This window comes from Anser anser (genome assembly GCF_964211835.1).
Source record: "Anser anser genome assembly, chromosome: Z".
Taxonomy (NCBI): domain Eukaryota; kingdom Metazoa; phylum Chordata; class Aves; order Anseriformes; family Anatidae; genus Anser; species Anser anser.
Genome location: NC_139723.1, coordinates 9067586 through 9087480, shown reverse-complemented (window position 1 = coordinate 9087480; position 19895 = coordinate 9067586). Strand labels below are relative to the sequence as shown.

Below are 19895 nucleotides of genomic sequence, written 5' to 3'. Positions count from 1 at the left end.
AGAGAATGGCAATTATCCGAGACAGGGGCATTGCAGAAGGTGTTGTTTACTGACAGTCTTCCCTTGTGCTGCTGCTGATACGAGATCCATTCTTTCATAGATGCTCCAATGCTATCATAGCACAACTGGGAAGTGGAAAGGGTCATTTTTCAAGGTCAGAAGGATTCCTTGTTCTAACCCCTGAAAAAGAATCGAGAGCTCTCCTGAGCTGCTGAGGTGTGCAGGAAGGAAGGCACCTGCATCAGGAGAGCATCCAACAGGCTGGAGAAGATGAAGGCATTCCAAAAGTTAATCAGCCCGAGTTAAAAATAAATACAGCTCGTATCTTATTTCATGCCTGCAGTTGTTCCTCTTCACTGCCCTTTGCAATAAGTTTTATCAGCTTCTTGTAGAGATTTCTCCTAATTATTTTTTCTGTGTGTAGCACGGAACTCTACAGAAGTCACTATCTATCTCTCTTTTGATGTCTCTCCATCATTGCTTTACCATGTTTTCACATTTATGAGTCACCCCTTGGCTCTTGTGCTCTGCAGGTGTGGTCTGGGGTCAGAGAAGCAAGGGAACAACTTCTGAGACAGGTGTCAGCACAGAACGACACCCAGCATGACTGTGTGAAGCAGTCATCTGCAACAGCAGGAAGTGCGTCTGATGAAGTTTTTACCCCTCCGTTTTTTTACTGTTTTGCTTTCCCCATAAGCAGGAGCACTTCTCAGTAACCAGAAAAAAAAAAATCACCTCTGTTGTGGGATTTTGTCTGTACTAATAAAATACGTTTAAACAGGTCCCAATCATCATTTACGGATTTCTACTCAAAGATAATTTCTCTGCTAATTCATTTATAACTGCACCAAGGTTGCAGTAATTTTGTGTTCTTTCAATGCACCACAAGCTACATGTGAATTCGGACTTTATTTTGGTAACACAAGACAGAATTAAATGGATCTAAGCTAGCACTGTGTTTTTTACTTTCTGAACATTCCTTCAGTTGTCCAAATGAGATCTAATTTCTATGGTATTGAACACAACACTTTTTTGGCTTGTTTGAGGATACTTTATATATTTTAAAGACATTTTTAGGATTCATAGCATGAGATCTCAGGTCTCTGCCATTCATATGGCTCTTGGATAATAATAACACTGTTCTTCCACAACAGAATGGGTAGGTGCGTTAAGAGTCAGACAGCTTCTTCCTCACTGACTTGTCAGGGATTTCAGCACATTGTGTTAGAAATATTCAGGGAATTGATCTGTATTGAGCTGCCTCTGTCTAAGCCTGTGATGAATCTGGAGCCCTGTATGCGTTCTGGGCCTCACGAGCACCACCGAGCCAACCTGCGCTGTAACTGCAGGTGCACCTGCATTCACTGCCCATGGCATTGCTGTCGGGCTTGTCTCACCAACTGCTGTGAGAGTAGCTTGCCAGGGTCGCTTGCCTTGGTGCACTGGTCCTGTTCAAGTCAGTTACATCCTGCTTTTCCTTGCCATGGTCAGAAGGACCAGCCTGTACAACCCACAGGGTTATGGTCACTGTCACCCAGCACTCACAGCACGTCTGCCCTCCTTTCCTTTGCAGATAGCATGGCCTTCAGCTGTGCCCACGGTTGGGCATCCTTTGACTGCTGAAGGGGGAGCATAAGATGTACATGCCTCAGCTGGTATCCAGCAGCATGTGGGTTTCCTATGGGTAAGAGGCGGGGAAGAGTCTTTTTTTGTCTTATCAGCAAAGTGTGCTGCAAGACACAATGATGGCTCCTGGCATTTGAATCTAGCTTGCAGCTTTACAAAATGCTTGAACGAGATGTTGTACACATTTTACCCTTATTGCGTCATTCTGTGCATACACTGGATACTGGCTTTGCCTCATGACAACTTTTTGAGATGTCTTTCGTATCCCTCCAGGGTTACGTATGCCTTTGGCCCAAGGACAGAGCCTGGCACACAGCTCAGTAGCTCTGAGAGTGGACTTTGTCACTGGTAAAAAGTCCTTTGAAGTTTTGCTTCCAAGGTCATTTGTACTTGCACTGCTTGGAGAATGCAAAAGTGCTGTTCTACAGAAAAAAATGAAATAAAAAGCAGTTGGCTCAGAAGCACTTGCTCTGAATTTTCCATGCAACAGGCTCACACCTACAGTGAACAGCTTTCACTAATTCTTACAAGCCTGCTTGTGGATCAGAAGTGACTAATTGAGAGAGGAATAAATGCAACATTCACTTAGAGTAACAGCCACTGAGCCATACAGCATGTATGTAGCACAAAGTGTCTCCAAAACCAACTTTTCTTCACAGATGAGCAGCATCGCTCCTGATCTCTACACATCTGCACCATCAAGGGCAAATGAATTCAAACTGGAGTTGCCTTTTCCAAAGCAATATTCCATGAGCTGTCAATACTGATGGCCAGTGAATCAGCAAAAAGTTGGAAGGTCTTGAAAGGCCAAGATCCTCTAGGTCACACACAGCCTTTACCTCTCTGCTCTCCCAAAGGATTTGCTCTGCTACCTGTAGCCAGCCTTCAGAACATTAATGTCCTGACAGGACTATCTTCAGCTTTTAAAACTGCATTTTAATATGTGTATCACCTCCCATGCACACCACATGGAAGAAAAAGCTGGTTGCAAGACTTAGCAAAAGTCACTACTGTGATTCTGGTGCTGGATGAGAAACAACCCAAAGGATTGCAAGTGTCATTTCAGGTGTTGGGGCTGTCGGTAGCCGAAGGGTGAATCTCAGGATGAGAAAAATTCGGAGAGTGCCTATTTCATGGTCTTAAAACCAGTATCCCTTCTTTTTCATGACACACCTAGACTAAGGCCTCTGTTAAAGGTGAAGGTCCTTCTTCAGAAGAAATGTGTTTTTTATAGGCCAGGTTGCTAGCCAACACTACATGATATTTAATATCTTTGACACTTATGACAATTCTGTGGAACCATGACATATCAAAACTCTCCTTGCTGCTGTGACCAGAGGCTGTGGAGCGTTCTTCACATTTGGTTGATCGACAGCTACCATGGTGCTCAGACAACCCCAGCAGTGTCACATTGCACATGGTCATCTTGTGACCTGCACACAGGTGAAGCCGTTGCATCCATATCTGGTAAACACCGGAGGAGAGTGAATTATGGTGAATGCACAAATCACCTCTTTACCCTTTAAGGAAATTGTCAGCGTTACTGCTACTTCTAATACAGACAAACAAACACTTGCTATTAACCCTTTGCTTTCTTGAACTTCTTGTAAAGAGGACATCACCAGCTACATTTCCCCAGGTGGGAATTAGCATGGCTGAACACAAGCATTGGTTATCCCTAATTTCACACCAGGCAGCATGTGTGCTTTCAGCCAAGAAGGCAAAGAAGGTGCAAGGGTTACAGACTGAACAGTGACATTTCCAGAAATAGAACAAGATTAAATATTTGAACCATGTCATGGGTGGCATTAGTTGCCACACCATGTGACCCTGGGCGACATTCCAGAGAAATGGCAGAGTCATAGCTAAAGTTCACACCGGCTCATAAACACAGGTAAGGTATATGCTCATCTTAAACTGCTAAGCTGTTTAGGTCTTGCTAACACTGTAGTTAGCAGAACATTCACGTGGTGGAGAGAGAGGTAATGAATGAGGCTGGTCTGTTATTTCTGAGAAGTAATTCCTTTGAGTCATTCCAAGCTTGAGCTAAAGCCTGTAGACGCCAGTGGAAAGTTTTTCTCTGCCCTTCTATGGACTTTGCGGGCACCTTAGAAACATCTGCAATAAATGTCACAAGTGACTAAATGCATGAGGCACCATTTTTAGATTCCCAGAAAACAGCTTACATTGCTCTTTGTCGGTTGTATCACTCTAGAAGTTCAGAGGGTAAGATATAAATTACAACATTAAATCTCATAAAGCAGTATTGGTGGTTTTCTCCAGCTTCTCATAGCTTGGGTTGAGCAACACACGAACTGTTCTGACTGAGCAGGGCTTAAGATAGTCTCCAAAATGCAGAAGCAATGTTAGCACAGGCATCGTTATAACTGTGCCTAATCACAACAGAGAGCTTCTCTACCAAAAAAAAAACAACCAACCAAACAAACAAAAACACTAAAAATCAGTTTCTTTCTGCTCATAATTCCATGAGTCTGTGAGCAAGTATAGAAATCTACTTATCTCAAGAAAATAAATTTGAAAAAGAAATACACATAAATTCATTGCTATGAATAGAGGAGGTATGGAAAAGACTGGGACTCTTATTGGCCAGACAACTGCCCCTCAGTAACCACACACTTTGTGATTCGTTCCAGCTGAAGGTCTGGCCCCTTAGACCCAACCTAGTCTCCAAGTCCTCCAATTTCTCCTACCAAAGCCCAACAGTGGTGTTGGGAGTGCTTGCCTTTCTGCACCAATCAGACACTGCTTTACAATATAAAAACCTCATCCCCGCACACAGCCACAAACTAACTCAAATAACTTCTCAAATTTATGTTTTCTCTGAACTGTTGACGCATGTCTGCAAATGAACTTATTTTTCCCTTAGTGAAACTATTAGTTAAGGGTCAACACCTGAAGCAGCTGCACAGTGGGCCGACACGCTTTCTGCTGCAACAAGTAGTTGCACAAATCAATAAATTATAACCAAATTACACTGTATCCTGTGGTGCTTTGAATTCATATGTAACAACCCTCGCATTTGAAATGCTACCATTTGAGGCAGAAAAGCAATACAGTTAGTTAAACTGACCTTGAAGCTGAAGGTAGGCACGTCCTGCTGCCTGCAGCGAGCCCAGAGTGTAATGGGAATAACGATCTGGTGTGCTGACAGGAGACCAGGTAATATGAGAGGGGGAAAAGGAGGTGAGGGAGGCGAAAATAATTGCTGCAGCGGCCAATCCTATTTCACTCGGTTACATGAGTGACATTTGCTGCCACAAGGCTGCCCTTGAGGACGCTGGGAGGATGTGGCCTAGCAGTTGGGTGACAGCAGCAGCATCCGTCAAATACTGCTCGGGGGGAAAGAGCTCATCTCAGCCCACGACTGGCCAGGCAGGGAGTTGCCAGGGCTTAGCCCCAAGGGCCCACGCAGAAACAGCCGAAAGAGAAGGGCCGGGAGCCGATTCCCCGCTGGGCTGCCTTGCCTGGCCTGCCCCAGCAGCCACAGAGCAGGGCCTGGAACTGAACCGCCCTCACAGAAGGGGGGTGATGTCACAGTGAGGCCAAAGTGACATCACAGTGGGCTCTTCTTTTTTTCTTTCTTTTTTTCCCCAATCCTTTTAATTCACCACATTAATATGTGACTCTTTGTAAGGCAGAAATCCAGAAACACAAAATTAAAAGGTGTTGGTGGAAATGAACCGCTAAGGATATCTGAAGCCACCCATTTAGCATTAGTACAGCTGCACAGTGGTACAGAACTGGAAGAAACAACACATGATGGGTCAGAGTGAAAAGAAGAATAGACCATTTCATTGACCTAGCACTGCTCCCATCAAAGCTAAACATTTTTCAAGGCTGACTGAGAAACACAGGGGCCAATACCAAGCAGCTTTTAAAAAAGTCCAAGACTTCAAAACATGTTTTCCTTTGCATGCTTAATATTTCTTGAATTGTACACGGCAATTTCCTAAACTCAAATCACAGATTTGTGAAACTTTACAATATATAGACATTGTCCCCCCAAAATGTCATGACTCATTTAGATTAATGAGAACCATGCATACCCACCATAATTAAAACCAAAACAGCCACCCCAGATCAATGCGTTCGGACTACCTAGTATTTGAAGCACCCCCTCTTTAACACACCTGCTTTCTATCAAACCAGCACTGCGTTTCTGGTATCAATAGAAAAAAAAAAATCCAGTGGTGGACTTCTTGAGGTAACATGAGCATAGAAACACGAGCACAACAAATCCGGCCCTGTGCGGGACTTGGTAAAGAAAACAAGTATCATCTTTTTCTTCTCTACTTAGCAAGAGCACCTTTACGCCTGCGCTGTGTCTTTTTTCTGGTGGCAAGCCCCCCGGCCTGCACCCAACACACCATGCTAACACTTCTAACACTTCTTTGCAGGCTGCTGTGGCTCTGCCTGTGATGCAGCCCCTGCACCGACAGATTGCAGCACAGCAGCTCACGACTGAGGCTCTCACTTTGTTCGTAAGTTTTTGACTGAAGACAGCCTTTCCTCATAAAGCCCTTGGAGACACAAAGAGCTTCGCCTCAAAGCTGTTGATACCGTGAACTTAAGTGCCTTGCTGACATACTCGGATGTTTAAGCCATTTGCTAGAACAGAGCCTGGAAGAACAGAAGGTGCAAACAAAACTCACTCAGCCTGCTAACTAATATCACGAGCACCTGGCAAACAGTGTTAGCGAGTTCCCTTATGATTTCTGGGGAATGCACCATTTAGTACTTGAGAAATAGCTTGGTCTTACTACTGTTCTTTGAGCTGTTTTCCGAGGAACTCAGTTACAGAAACACTTGGAATGAGAAGAACCATCCATAAATAATGCTCTATTTTCTTCTCTATCTAACCTAAATATTTATGTGAAATCTCCCAGTTAAAATGCTGTCTTGGTTTCAGGGCTTGTGCTGGCAAGGTAGCAGTAGCTGAGTGTTAATTCAATTGCTATTCGTATTAATGCCATCTGTCCCTGTGCAGGGAGTTCAGCTGAAATTCAGCTGCAATGTGTGTCCCATTAGAGTTTTTTAAGGAAGCTGTTGAGTGGAGAATCTACCTACACAGACCGCAAATAGGGTCATTTTATTTTATGGGAAGGCCTTCCTGGTTAATGTATTTCTTTCAAAAAGAATTTCTATAAAATCAAATTTCCATATGAGGGAAATAAGTTGTTAGTTATCAAAGGAATCATGACAGAAAGTGTAAGGCTAGTTAGTGTTACTTATTACATATACCAAATTACCAAATTAGGAATTGGAGGATGGCAAGTTTGTTATGAAGAGCTTGCAAGGACGCTTATTATTAGATCTCCTGTGGCCGGAGTTGGAGCTCTGGTATCATACAGCTGCTAAGAGCCACCCACTGTCTCCAAAAGCTAACGGCCAGCTTGCCCCAGATGCAATGAAAATCACTGGTTTTCAAGTTCAGTAGGTTTTTAATTCTTCAGAAACCTAAAGACAGTCATATAACAACATAGTGAAGCATACCCCCTTGGGAAGCAGTCTCCTTGTTTACCAAATGGTTGCCAGACCTCTTACTGAGATTTCCTTCTAACTGTGGATGTTCAATATCCACTTAAAGAGATTATAAGCAGTTAGCAAGATCTCAGACCACAAAAACATTCTGTTTTGAGGTTGCAATCAACCACTTACACCCCACTGCAGTTGCTGGAATTCAAGCAAGTACTTGGTGCTAAGCATGGGCAAAAATTTTCCATTGACCAGGTGCACAAGAAGGCAGAGAACAGTCCTCCTACAGTAGTGGTTACTCCACTTACTTTTAAGTGCTAATACACGTTTACTAAATAAAAATCTGAACTGGATCCAACCATCCAACCAACCTGTTAAAAATAACCCTAGTTATTTTAAGTTATTAATGCTGCTCTTGACAGGACATCCACCACATACTATAGGAAAGGTTCTCTATAATTAGCTGTGTGTTTTCTGGACAAAGTGAGGAGAAAGGACTTTTCTAAAAATGGGGTTGACCTGATGGGAAAGCAGAAATACCCATAATCCTTACAAGAGAATCATGTGGCCTTCATGATTGTCCAAAAAGTGATCATGCTATTTTTGCCACAGACTGCTTTGCACAGTATTGCAATGCATATGTTTTAATCAGAGCAGCAAGAGTGAAGGTAGGAATTGTCTGGTGTAGATTCATGTGTGTGAAGAGGGCAGCAATTTCATGTCAGACAATCTCAACATTTTGTATCTCACTGAACTGCTTTTTTTATTTTTTCTCTCTCTCAACAGGAAATGTTGAGTACAAGCAAATAGTACTGCTTTGCAAGAGGAAACTTTGGCATCCTCTCCTCTCCAAGGCAGAGAATGACATTCACTCTGTGAATGTCTCTCTCCTGCAGGGTCAACAGCTGCTGGTGATGGAGGCTCAGAATCTAGCAGGCCATTGCTTTCACCTCAAAACACACCCTAACTATGGATTTGAATCTGTAATATTAGCATTTCCACAGGTGGGATTCTTACTCCCCTCACAGAATAGGATGGCAAAATGCTGCACTTAATTTAAAATTACCAAGTATGGCAATTACCAATACCAAAATGAAAAAATAATCAGCTGTGATACTGTGATTGTGAGGGAATTCTAGAGTAATAACTAGAGAAGCACAGCCAACAAGCATAGTCAAGCATGGTAAATTCTGGTACCTTTCCTCTTTCCGCCACGTTGATTCAGCTTTTTTCGTCATGGAAACTTCAGCAGACATAGTTATGGAAGAATAGTGGTATTTTTCAGATTACTTTCCCATTAGAGATAAAATTCCAACAGTAAACTAACTGGAATAAATAAATTTTATAGATTTAGAACAGAATAAAAAGTGCTGTGCAAAATAAAAATTTTGTGACTTCTTTGTGGCTGGAACAGTTATTAGTTTTGATTTATATGAAACATACCCAGCACCTAGAAAGGTATAGCAAAGTCTGTTCCCAGCCCATGTAAGTAAGGAGCTTCCAGAAAGAGTAGTGGGAGAGAACACAAGTCTTCAGTAAGAAACAGAATTACTACCTTGTTTCCGACCCACCCAGGTAGGCACATGCACAAAATGCATGTAAGTATGGTAGGCTGGTGCCTGATTCAAAGAGGCTCACATAGTGGAGTTGTTACTTCTAGGAAAACAAATTTAAAATGGCTTCTGCTAGCACACCATCAGTCAAAAACTGGAAGGAACACCAGGGGTTGTTTCAGGGGTCTTTGAAACCTGAAATTTCAAGCAAAAACCTGCCTTTCTCAAATTTTACTCTTCTAGGATATACACAGATATGACCAGAATATTCAAACGGAACTTTCAGGTGTAGCGCAGTCTTTGTGATTCTTATTCATTACCTTTGCACAATCAAGATCAAATTCAGTTTTTCTTCACAGAGCTCAGGATTTCAAACAGCCTCTAACAGCTTCCCTCTCTTCCTTCATAACCAGGATTTTAAAAATTGTATGCTGTTGGATTTTCTAGGAAATGTGATTGTTTCAGTGAGTTTCTGCCACATTAGAGAATAATTAGTGGTTGCTTTCTTGCAACATAATAAGAAGTAGAAAACAGCAATCCCTTTGCTTAATACTTCTTCAATAATCTGTGGTGATGGCCATAAGAGAAAAATATAAGACCAGACAACTCCTCAGTATAAGGTTAATGAAACGGTTAAGATTGAGGGGAAAACAAACCAAAATGAAAATCATCTTGCACGAGCCAGTACTTTTTAAAAGAGCTGCTTGGCAGGTACTTTTTTGGTAGTTTTGTTGTTGTTTGTTTGTTTTTTTTCCTTGAATAAAAACATCTGACAATTTCAAGAGTACATTGCTCTCTCAGTCAATTTCAGTTCTCATATGAAACACTGAAAATGTAAGATTGCAGAAAATGTTATTGTAAGGTCACAGAATACTGAATAGGTTCTGATTTTAATACACCACTTGCTTTAACTTCATCTCATGCAGACTTGATGTACACTGTTTATTTACTTCAAATATGTTATTTCTTGAAACAAATTTAATAGACGTTTCTCTATCCCCTTAAAGAAAGAAGTCAATTGAACAAAGGAAAGCAGTAAACAGTGGTTAAAGCACAGAACAAGCTGGAGATCTAGTTTTGCAATCTTAAGCACTATTAGCTATTTTTCTTCAATGTACAAGTTGCTTTGTGTTATTTGTTTTCCTGTCACAAGAGGAGGGACATACACTACTTAGAAACCTAAAATGTTTTCTGTTTACTTGTGTTGAATATATGGCTATTCTATTTCTTTAAATCCAGATCAGCACACCAGCCAGGAGAAGGCCTAGGGATATTTAGACAAAAGCTCAACAACAAAAGCAACAAAAGAAAGAAGGTAGGGACAAAGTTATTTTCTCTCTACATAATTCATTGCCTCTTGTTTAAAGAAACATTCTACTGAAATAGGAAGTCACTAAACACCTTCTGAAGCAGTATTTGAACTCCACATACTTGCAATTACCTATCAGAGCATAAAGGGAACAAAGGTGTGGAAACGTAGAGGCTTCCCTCAACTAAGAAGAATGAGTTGTGCAGCTGGTTCTGTTTAATCTGCTACATGTTCTTATATAGATATTTATAATGTACACGCCACAATGGATCAGCATATGTAGGTCTGTATGAAATTGGTTTCATTCTCTGTTCCAAGCTACAATCAGCTTTAATCCCAATGATGCCCACAGCATTTCCAATGCAGCATAAACAAGCAAAGAATAAAAAGCAGTAAGTCAGACCCTTCTCTCACAATGAAAACACTCAGAATCTTCTCTGATTTGTCCTTCTTATTAATGGCTTGTCCCTCCCCTCCCATGTTTGTCTAAAAGACACAGAATTCAGATGGAGTGAGTTTAAGATCCCACTTTTTCACCACTGGAGGGTAACAAAACAAACAGAAACCAGTAAGAACACTTGAAACTCAGGAAAAAACAGATTTTTTAATTAGCATATAGGCACAACACCCTGCCTGATATGCCTTACTAACAATACAAAGCAATAACCTCAGATAAAAGATAAGTTACAATACATGCAAAAACATCTGGATGTGCACCAAGCAAGGTGTTAGATATAGGTACATCTGTCAAATAAACATACATCTATTCACCTAAAGAACAAAACTTCAGAGACATTTCCAAAAGTAAAGGTACAACAAAACCACCATAGGTGAGTAGCATATTGGACTTAAAGCATCCTACACAGAGACATTTGACCTTTGGAGGCAAAAACTGTAACAGGCAAATAGCTGAGAGCCAGATCCCCAAATACTTACTTATGAAAAGCTCTCAGTGAAGCCTAAGGTATTATCAGAATGAGGTCTGAAGGATTTTGCCCTTAATGAACAACAATTATGACTGGGTAAAAATGTCTCTATCAGCGAGAATTTAAAATCATATATCTAAGTTTAATGTTGTTAATAAAAGTGAAAGGAGGAAAGACTGAATATCCATACAGATAAAACACTGTTTTTAAAAACTTTAAAATAAATAATGGTAATTAAGGAAAATTTGGGAAAACGAACATGTCCTGAAGTCAAAATCAACATGATTAAAGTTAATAAATACTTTAAATAGAGAGTTAAATTCCTTTTTACCCTACAGAACAACAACCAGTATTACAAACTAGGAAAGCAGAAACAGGACGGAGATCTCTTTCTTACTCTTAGACAAGAGTAATCAGTCTTGGTCGAATCTCTTGCTATTAAGCTAACGCATTTGTGTGTCACAGGACTAGCTGAAACGGACAGGATACACACTTACTGCAACTGTAAATTCAACAGATTTATTTTTCTTCCACACGATGACTATACATGGTCTCCATCCACTAGCTGATGTGGAGTGCCATGAACAATACCGGTGAATTTACTGGGGCAGGAGAGGGAGGGAGTGAAGGCTAGGGTGAAGGCAACTTTAACCCCTATCAATGTGTGACACGTGCTTGGAGTCACATGAAAGGGTAAGTGCCTGTGCTGCCGCCCAGGTTCCCAGCTAACTGCAGGCTGAATCCGGGCTGCTACTTATGCAGTAAAAATACTGCAGAACTCCCCTGGACTTTGCTGACAAATGTGCCCACTGCTGAACCAGTGGGTGAAATACGCTATCCCCTTTGCAGCCAGTCCATACACCCTGAGGCATATTTTATCCAGAGAGTGCTGAAGGGAGCAGCCCCTCCAACATAAGAACTGCTGTTGCATCTCACCAGTGCAGCAGGGCTGAAGAGCTAAGAAAGGCAAGTAGAGAGGTGCTTCAGCCCTTCTCTTTCTTCCAAATCCTGAATCAGACAGGCTTGTTCAGCTCCAGTTCCAGAAAAGTAAGTCCACTCTGATTTCATGGCATAAAAGCTATAATGGACAAGATCCTCAAAGACAGCAAGATCCAAACGTCAAAGTCCTCACTTGGAAATATCCTCTCTGAAACACCAGTGGCAAACAGTGGATGTTTGATGACTGGGGTTTGTATCTTGATATACTACATTATATGGCTGTGGTGGATTGGCACAGAGAAGCTGGTAGCAAGGAGCTCCACAATCCCTGTGCACAGTACGGGAGACCACTGCACTAGCTGGTTATGTAGATATACTAGGTGAAGCCTCACACAAAGCAGGTTGGTGCTGTCTACTAACTATTGCCATAACTCAAAAACTGCAGGAGTACTGTAGCAGAGGCACTCAGGCCACTCACACTTCAATTACACAACCTGAGTGTGTGGGGGGAAACACACTTTTCTACACTTACTGTGTAGGATTTCTGCAAAACAGTTTTTTGCAGCTTTGATTTAGGGTTGCGAACACTGGCTAGGATTATGGATGACAAAATGTACGCTCAGTTCTTTGAGCAGTCACCTCCTGTATTTTAAAGAACACAATGTATCCGTATACAAAAAATATTTATACCTTGCTTCTCAGCAAATCAAACATTACTGTGACAATAACCTTTTTTGTTGTTGTCGTTCTGAACACAAATCCAGTACTTTGTCACTCCAGTGATTCTAATCTAAAGTCCACCACTGACCCAAGAGGTAATGTTTGGCATATAAATAGTATATGCTTTTCCAGAGGAGCTGAACTACCACATTGTCTACTGATTTAAATATATGGATGCTCAGCACCTTTGAAAAAAAAAATCTCTAACCCTTCATCTTCTTAGCATATGTCCATTTGGATTACTGTAGCACTAGCACAGCACCACCCCTTTGTATTGCAAGCATTAAAACATATTCAATGCTCTTAAACTCTGAAGAACTGATATATATACAAAAAGTACAAACTAACAAACTATGAACAGAGTAAAATGAAGAACTATACCCTGTAACCCTAAACACATCAAGGAAGTTTGGTAGAGCGGGATACAGGAAGATAAAGCAGCAGTTAATAGCATACAACAGAGATCCCGATTGACATTGACAGTTGTTATACATTTTCTGTGTTAACAGAGAAACAATAAAACCAAGTTAAGAAATCACTTTTTGGACCACTTTTCCCCCATATATTCGTGACTTTGAAGTCTTTTATGAAACTGACATATAGTACATGTTTTTTTGTTTGTTTGTTTGTTTAAACAGAAAATACACAATATGTTGGTTTTGTGGTCCAAATAAAGCATGCTTTTCTTTTATATCATGCACTGGGATGCAATCAGCTTGTTATCACTCATTAGTGAAAGAACAAGCGCATTTTTGATAATAAAAAGCTTCCATAAGTTTTCTGTGTTCATTTCTACAGCAATTGTTCATCAGAAGTATTTAAAATGTTTCTGGAATTTCCTTTTTTGTTGCTGTCTGCTTTTCTAATTAAGTAATTTTCCAGTACTTATGGTGCTTATTCATGCAGTTATTTACAGAGAGATGGTCCTTGTGGTGAAGAACCTTAATGAAATGTACAGTTGCTAAAGTACATTTATAAATGCTAGCAGTTACACTCAGAACGAATGGAATTTATTGCGCAGCTCTCGACTGGGCTAACAATATAATTAAAGTGCAAATAAAGACAAAACCCACAAGCCAGGCAGATCTGTTTTTCATTGCCAGCTTTCAGAAGCATCATGACTGTGGTAAAAAATGTCAGATCAAATAGGCCTAGGTCACAATCTATTTTAAACTTCTATCTCCCTGAGAGGATTTAAGGGAGGTATACAGTGATATAGCCCTATTTCTTCAACTGGCTGAATATCATTGGAAAAGTAAGGACACTATTCCAGCCAAGTTATTCAACAGTGCTAATATCTGTATTTTATATTATGGTGTACTTTACAGGATGCATTTGAGCTCACTTGCCATGCAGCTACAACAGGCCACTTATGATCAGAAAAATTTAAGAAGTACCAACTAGCTGTAGAAATTAAATCTATCTACTGGTATGTCACAAAGCATAGGTCTTAGAAACAGTAACAATTAACACATTTTCTTTAAACATATGCCCATATGCAAATGATAATCACTAGTTCAAATGAAAATGTATAGTGTGTATTTGCTGGCATTCCAAGTTTGCCACTGATGTGAATGATTTTAGAGCTAAGTCAGCACTGAATGACTGAACAAAAACCAGACATTTTCCAAATCACTGATTTTATGTAAAACAAAACATTCATTCCAACTCCTAGTGGTCATTGCTAATCACTACCCATTGCCAGACCAGACACGTAGTTCTCTGCACAGCGTGTCCAGAAAGTGCTCTGTTGCCTGTCTTGTCAGGGAAACTGCAGGAAGTGCAGAAAAATAAAGTGCCTTTTCAGGACTGTGTTGCAACTCAACTAACCATCCTATTCACTGGATGTCCAGATTTCTCAAGTCTCAGGTATAGCTCCTAACCATGTACTTCCCACCTGAAGCTTGCAAGGCTGACAACTGTGTACAACTATTCATCTAGTTATTTTACTTTTCATGCTGTAAATACTCTCATTGAGTATTAATGAAAAAATATTTACAGTTTATTTATATGTAAAACCAATCACCTTAAAAAAAGGCTGATAAGACATTTAAAGAAGGTAACATTCTATAACGGGTAGCATTGAATAAACTTTTAGAACTGTAGATCTGGAGAGAAATACTAGATGCTACCTTGATGTCACTGCAGGCTCACTGATGACCGTTAAGATCCTGTTTTTCAATAAATTTAACATCATATGAGGATACCATATGGCAGTACTATTGCTGCCTCAGCAAACACATAGTTAGCCATCCACCTAGACCACATCAGAACCATCTCCTTTTGCTCATATATCTTAACTGGGTTCTATTACCACAATTTAGATCTGTCTCCTTAATTTGTCACATTAAGATGGCTACAATGAGTACCTGTTCACAAGAAAGCCTCATTAATTAAATGCACAGTCCCTATTGCAAAACATTATCTTTGCAAAGTAGCAATCACTTAATGCAGATATGAAGCATCTTTGTCTTCCATGTCCAAGAGTAAATTTTTGTTGCCTGAAAGGGAAATGCTGTGAGGTTCAGTATCTCTTACTGGAAAAGAGAGCTTGCATTCTTCTCAATGTTTCCCTTGCTGTCTTTAGGACTTGGCATGCATAATTTTGTTCATTGTACTAAAGCTTTCTGTAGACTCTGAGGCAAAGCTGGATCTTCAGGCAGGGAGTCTGGGTTCAAGCTTTAGGGAAAGCTCATACAAAGTATCTTCATCTATGATGAGTGTCTTGTCAAGTAAATAGTGAGTGACCTGGAATGCAGAAGACACAGCTGAACAGACTGATTTTATTGTCATGAAAATGTCTCTGCTTTCCTTTCCTTTTCCCCTTCAGCCCATTTCACAGCCTGAGATCCTCTCATGTTTTCTCAGAGAAATACAACAGATCATTTGAATGGTGTAAAGCTGTACCAACAGTGCTCTAGGAATCAAATTCAGTTTCTTAGGAGACTAAATCCTTACGTTTCCTAGGCCCACGTTGTTTTTCCGGAGTCTGAGATGTAAAGAGTCTTTCTTTGAAGACACAGGCTGGCTTTGGACAAATTTTCATAGGTCCCACAAGGGACAAGGGAAAAAGAATTGCAGGATGCACACAGGATGCTTGGGCCATCTCCTATCCCCTAATCCGAGTATTCTGGGATTCCATTGGGAATTATGCTCCAGCTGGACAGGGAGATCACATTTCCCTTTCAACCCATTCCTCCACACCCCAAAACCATGCTGGCTGCAATCCCAAGAGAGTTTCTAGAGAATGAGAAAAAAATCGCTTCTATATACAGCGTTAAGGAAACAGGGTTTTAAAATCCCAGATTACCCGTCTGTATTTCTGTCTGTGCTCTCTGTGTGTCACAGCAGAATACATTCGTTTCAGCTTTCAACTTTCAACAACAGCTCGATCTTAGAACCAACTGCCAGAAGAGCGTTCATTTCAATGGTAGGTAAAAGTATCTAAGAAGAGCCTTACCTTCTGCTGATGTTCTATGCGGTAGGAGGTCTGCTGGAATTGGCGTATTTCCCTGATAATATGCGAGATCTTTCAAAAGAATACAAATATATTATAATTACAACTGCATTTTGATTTCAGTTGGGCACAATATTTTTTTGCCAAATTATGCAACTCATTTTGGGATCATGTAAGTGAAGGGCAGAGATCACCAGCTAATGGATTCCATCTGAAAAAATCTTAAATCAGCCATTTATTGTTAAGTCAGTTTCAAGTGAACCACCTTGTCTGCTTTCTCTCTCTTCTCCATATACTGATAATCTCTTTTATCTTTGCCTGGAGTGACTGCTGCAGTGTGTAATCATAATGAGAACATAAAGCTGAGGTTAAAAAGAGAAGTTTCCACACTTCTCTCTGAGGGGTTTTATAAAGCACCATTTTATGGTAGTTGGAGAGAATCAACTTTAAAATACTTTTTAAAAAATAGATCCTAGCACACTTGAAAACAGATTGTGAGCACTGACTGCTTTCTGATGAATAACTACATTCCTTTTATTTGATTATTTCAAGACATCTTTTCTTGCTTCTCCACAAGCTTAAGGCAGCTGCTTTTTCTATCTGTGACTTCTCAAAGAACAAACTGGAGGCAAATTCACACTGTAAAAATCCTCAGTTTACCAGAAGGTGGTGATAGAAGACTGGGTCAAGTAATTGCTTTCAAATAGCTACCTATCATGCACGATGCAAACATGCTTTTAAGTCTTGGTGAAATTCTAAGCAGTTATAATTAAATCGATAATCAACTTGTAATTAAACATCTGTTGGGAAAGCATGTAAGAAAATTAAAATTACCATTCTCATTTTGGAAAAATTGACAAGGCCTTCCTCAGTGAAGTTTGGTGTTCCTTCTTCAATAAATGCTAGATCTGTCAAGTACATTCCAAGGTAGGGAACAGCAGGTGGGTTACAACTGTAAAACAAGAAATCAGCATATCTATGTACAACTGAATTTACAAACTCATATTTTTATAGCTCACACAAACTCTTTATTATTTAAAGAACTTTTAAACAATGGACCAAAACTGACATCACTTGATTTATATTTGCTCTGAGTGTGGCAAATTGGATAGGTTGTGTCAAATATTAAATTTAAATTAAAGGCAGGTAGCCTTTAGTAAAAGCTAGAACAAAACAGGATGGAGCAAGAGGAAGTGTGGGTATACTCTGGACACTGAGCACACCTTCAAGCGTATTTCAATCCTGGTTGATAGACAGTATCAGAAACAGATCCTATGCACAAGCTACAAGTGCATGTGGATATGTTTCTGAGGCGTTACTGTTCTTCTGCATCAGCATATATAAGCATTTTAGTACCAGCAAGGGTCCATGTGTGTGTGCTCATGCATGTGTTTGGAGACATACATACATGTGTATATGGATATAGATAACATTCTGTCTTTTCGGGCTTTGCTAACAGTGAACCCAAAGAGGAAAGAGGAAGACAGAGAGATAGAAAGGATGATCTGGAAAGCTGGAAATAGAGACCCTAGAGAACTGGGAGCTGCTTTTCTTAGTGGGGCTGGAGTAATGTGATAGGGATTGTTACTTCTTTAATGAAATAATCACTACTCCATACCTGCTGATTCTTACCTCAGCAGAAATAGCTACAAATCTGTTTTTCTGAAGCTTTGGTGTAATAAAAAAAGCAGGGCCATGGCTGTACTATTAAAGGCAGACTGCTGGCTTTGCTTAGCAAAGAGCTTCAATCTGGTTATTTTTTACATATTTTATTATAAATATTTATATAAATATTACATATTTACATATGTTGTACACAGGGCAAGCAATATACTGACTGAAAGGTGTATAGGAGTACCTTTCATATATTGTGAGTGAAAATGTTTTTTAACAAGTGATTAGTCCTCAACAATGTTTTTTTCACTAAAAACTGATTAACTTGAACTATGTATATTTTTAAACATCCAGTATCTATTCTAATAGTTAATTTCTTTGTTTCTCTCTAGATCATTTAAAGTAGTTCTACTACATGTACATAGAACTATATACTATGTATATATATATATATTTTTTTTTAATGTGTGCAGTTGGAGTCAACACATGCATAAATCGTAGAATCCTTGCCAAAGGATGTTTTGGATACCACAGCTGCATATGGTGAAACACACGGAATCAATGACTACTGTACAAAAAGACAGGTTGTTTTCCAGAGAGGCTGACTACAAGGGGCTGGGAGGGTATAGGAGAGGAAATATCACTGTGCAGTATGTTCCTTTCTGAGCATCAGTTACTGGCCACTGTCAGAGATGAGATAAAAGGGTGAATGGATCTTTGATTTGACTAAAGCTTATTTGTCAGTCTTAAACTTCTTATCAGGAACAAGAACTCCTTTCAATCCTGTTTTTGAACAGAAACCTCTATAACAACCTGGTTTACACTTACTGAAAAAGTTTATCAGTGTAAGTAAAACTCCAGCAGGGAACATTCCACACAGAATAACAGGGTGGGGTTTTTAAAAGTAATTCTCTAAAGACATTGTATTTATCTATTAGTGTGCTAAATTGGAGTATATTGAGCAAAACAAAAACAACAAACAAACAAACCCAGAAAAAAAACTCCAAATAGAATAAAAACAGAATTTAAAAGGTTGCTATGTAAAAGCATTACTCAACATTATATTAATTATTAAAGCTTAATCAAAGCCAGTTCGTATTTAAGATGCATTACCCACTATTTACAAAAAAAAAAAAAAATGCTTTTTGTAGGTAAACATACTTTTTGAGTGTTTCTCTAAGATTTTTAAATCTTCCTTCAGATGATACAGTCTTCTGAAGCTTGTCCATGAGGGCTTTTGCCTAAAAAGAGAACACGTCATGGATGTTATTGCTGTTGCACATAAATGATTGGGATTAGATTTTTTTAAAAAGATTTAATTCACTTAGCTTCTTCACCACATTTTCAAAAGTAACTATATAGGTATTAAGAATTTAGCTTCATTGTAGTTCCTAATGTTTTTCTGCAAATGGAGATTAGGCAGCCTTAAAGATGTTCCTTCAAGTGATACCAGAATATGTATCTATGCTAATATTATTGGCCTGCAAATTCAGCAAGAAACACAAGTTCATTAAATTAATGGCCAGCAATTCAGTTTACTCTGTATACAAGTATATTAGAGGCTTGATCTGACGTGCTACTGAGGCTCCTCAGCTGGATTTACCGAAATTAAGGACAGTAAAGGATGTACTGTCTTGCAGTCTGCACTAAAATGGTTTTGCTTCCAAGTTTCTGATTAAAAATGAACACGTATTTGAAAAAATATTACTGTCTTACAGGAATGATTTTCAGTGGATGTCATCAGATCTTGGTTTCTTCATATGTAAAATACATTTTCTTTTCACTACTTATTTATGGTGTAGACTTGAGATAGCATGGAGAATCCTAAGAAACTTGTCATCTTTGGAACTGAATTTCCAGTTAATAGAAAGCTGTAGGCAGAAACTTTTTTTTTTTTTCCTACAATTAACAGTCTGATGAAACATTCAGATAATGTTTTCAGCAAGCAATGGAGAGGAGTGCAATAAGGTTGCATACTGGGAAAAGGTTTTTCACTAAGAGGGTGGTCAGACACTGGAACAGGCTCCCCAGGGCAGTGGTCATGGCACCAAGCCTGTCGGAGTTCAAAAAGTTTTTGGACAGAGCTTTCAGATGTAGGACCTAATTGTTGGGTCATCCTGTGTGGAGCCAGGAGTTGGATATGACAGTGCTTGCGGGTCCCTTCCAAATCAGGATATTCTATGATTCTGACATTAATCTGTTTTTGTTGTTTGTTTTACAATTTTAAAAATCAAGGAAATCCCAAACATACTTTT

The 19895-nt window shown here is 39.6% G+C and overlaps 2 protein-coding genes across 7 annotated transcripts in view; both read right to left on the bottom strand.

Annotated features, from left to right (window-relative positions):
- CKMT2 (creatine kinase, mitochondrial 2) overlaps positions 1-16093 on the bottom strand; it is a 35497-nt gene extending 19404 nt beyond the window's left edge. For 2 of the 5 annotated variants that reach the window (XM_083817218.1, XM_083817214.1), the window contains exon 1: positions 4718-5051. The gene's annotated coding sequence lies outside the window, so the exon portion shown is untranslated. Of the gene's footprint in view, positions 1-4717; positions 5052-8319; positions 8364-15107; positions 15174-16029 lie in introns of those variants that run through there. The other 3 variants (XM_083817215.1, XM_083817216.1, XM_083817217.1) reach the window with 3 other exon arrangements.
- The window catches only part of RASGRF2 (Ras protein specific guanine nucleotide releasing factor 2), a 140211-nt gene continuing 130885 nt past the window's right edge, over positions 10570-19895 (bottom strand). For both annotated transcript variants that reach the window (XM_083817212.1, XM_083817213.1), the window contains exons 24-27: positions 18802-18881; positions 16861-16978; positions 16030-16098; positions 10570-15317 (exon numbers count right to left, since the gene is read on the bottom strand). In XM_083817212.1, the coding sequence (XP_083673338.1) occupies positions 15225-15317; positions 16030-16098; positions 16861-16978; positions 18802-18881 (360 nt within the window). In that variant the 3' untranslated portion in view covers positions 10570-15224. The remainder of the gene's footprint in view (positions 15318-16029; positions 16099-16860; positions 16979-18801; positions 18882-19895) is intronic.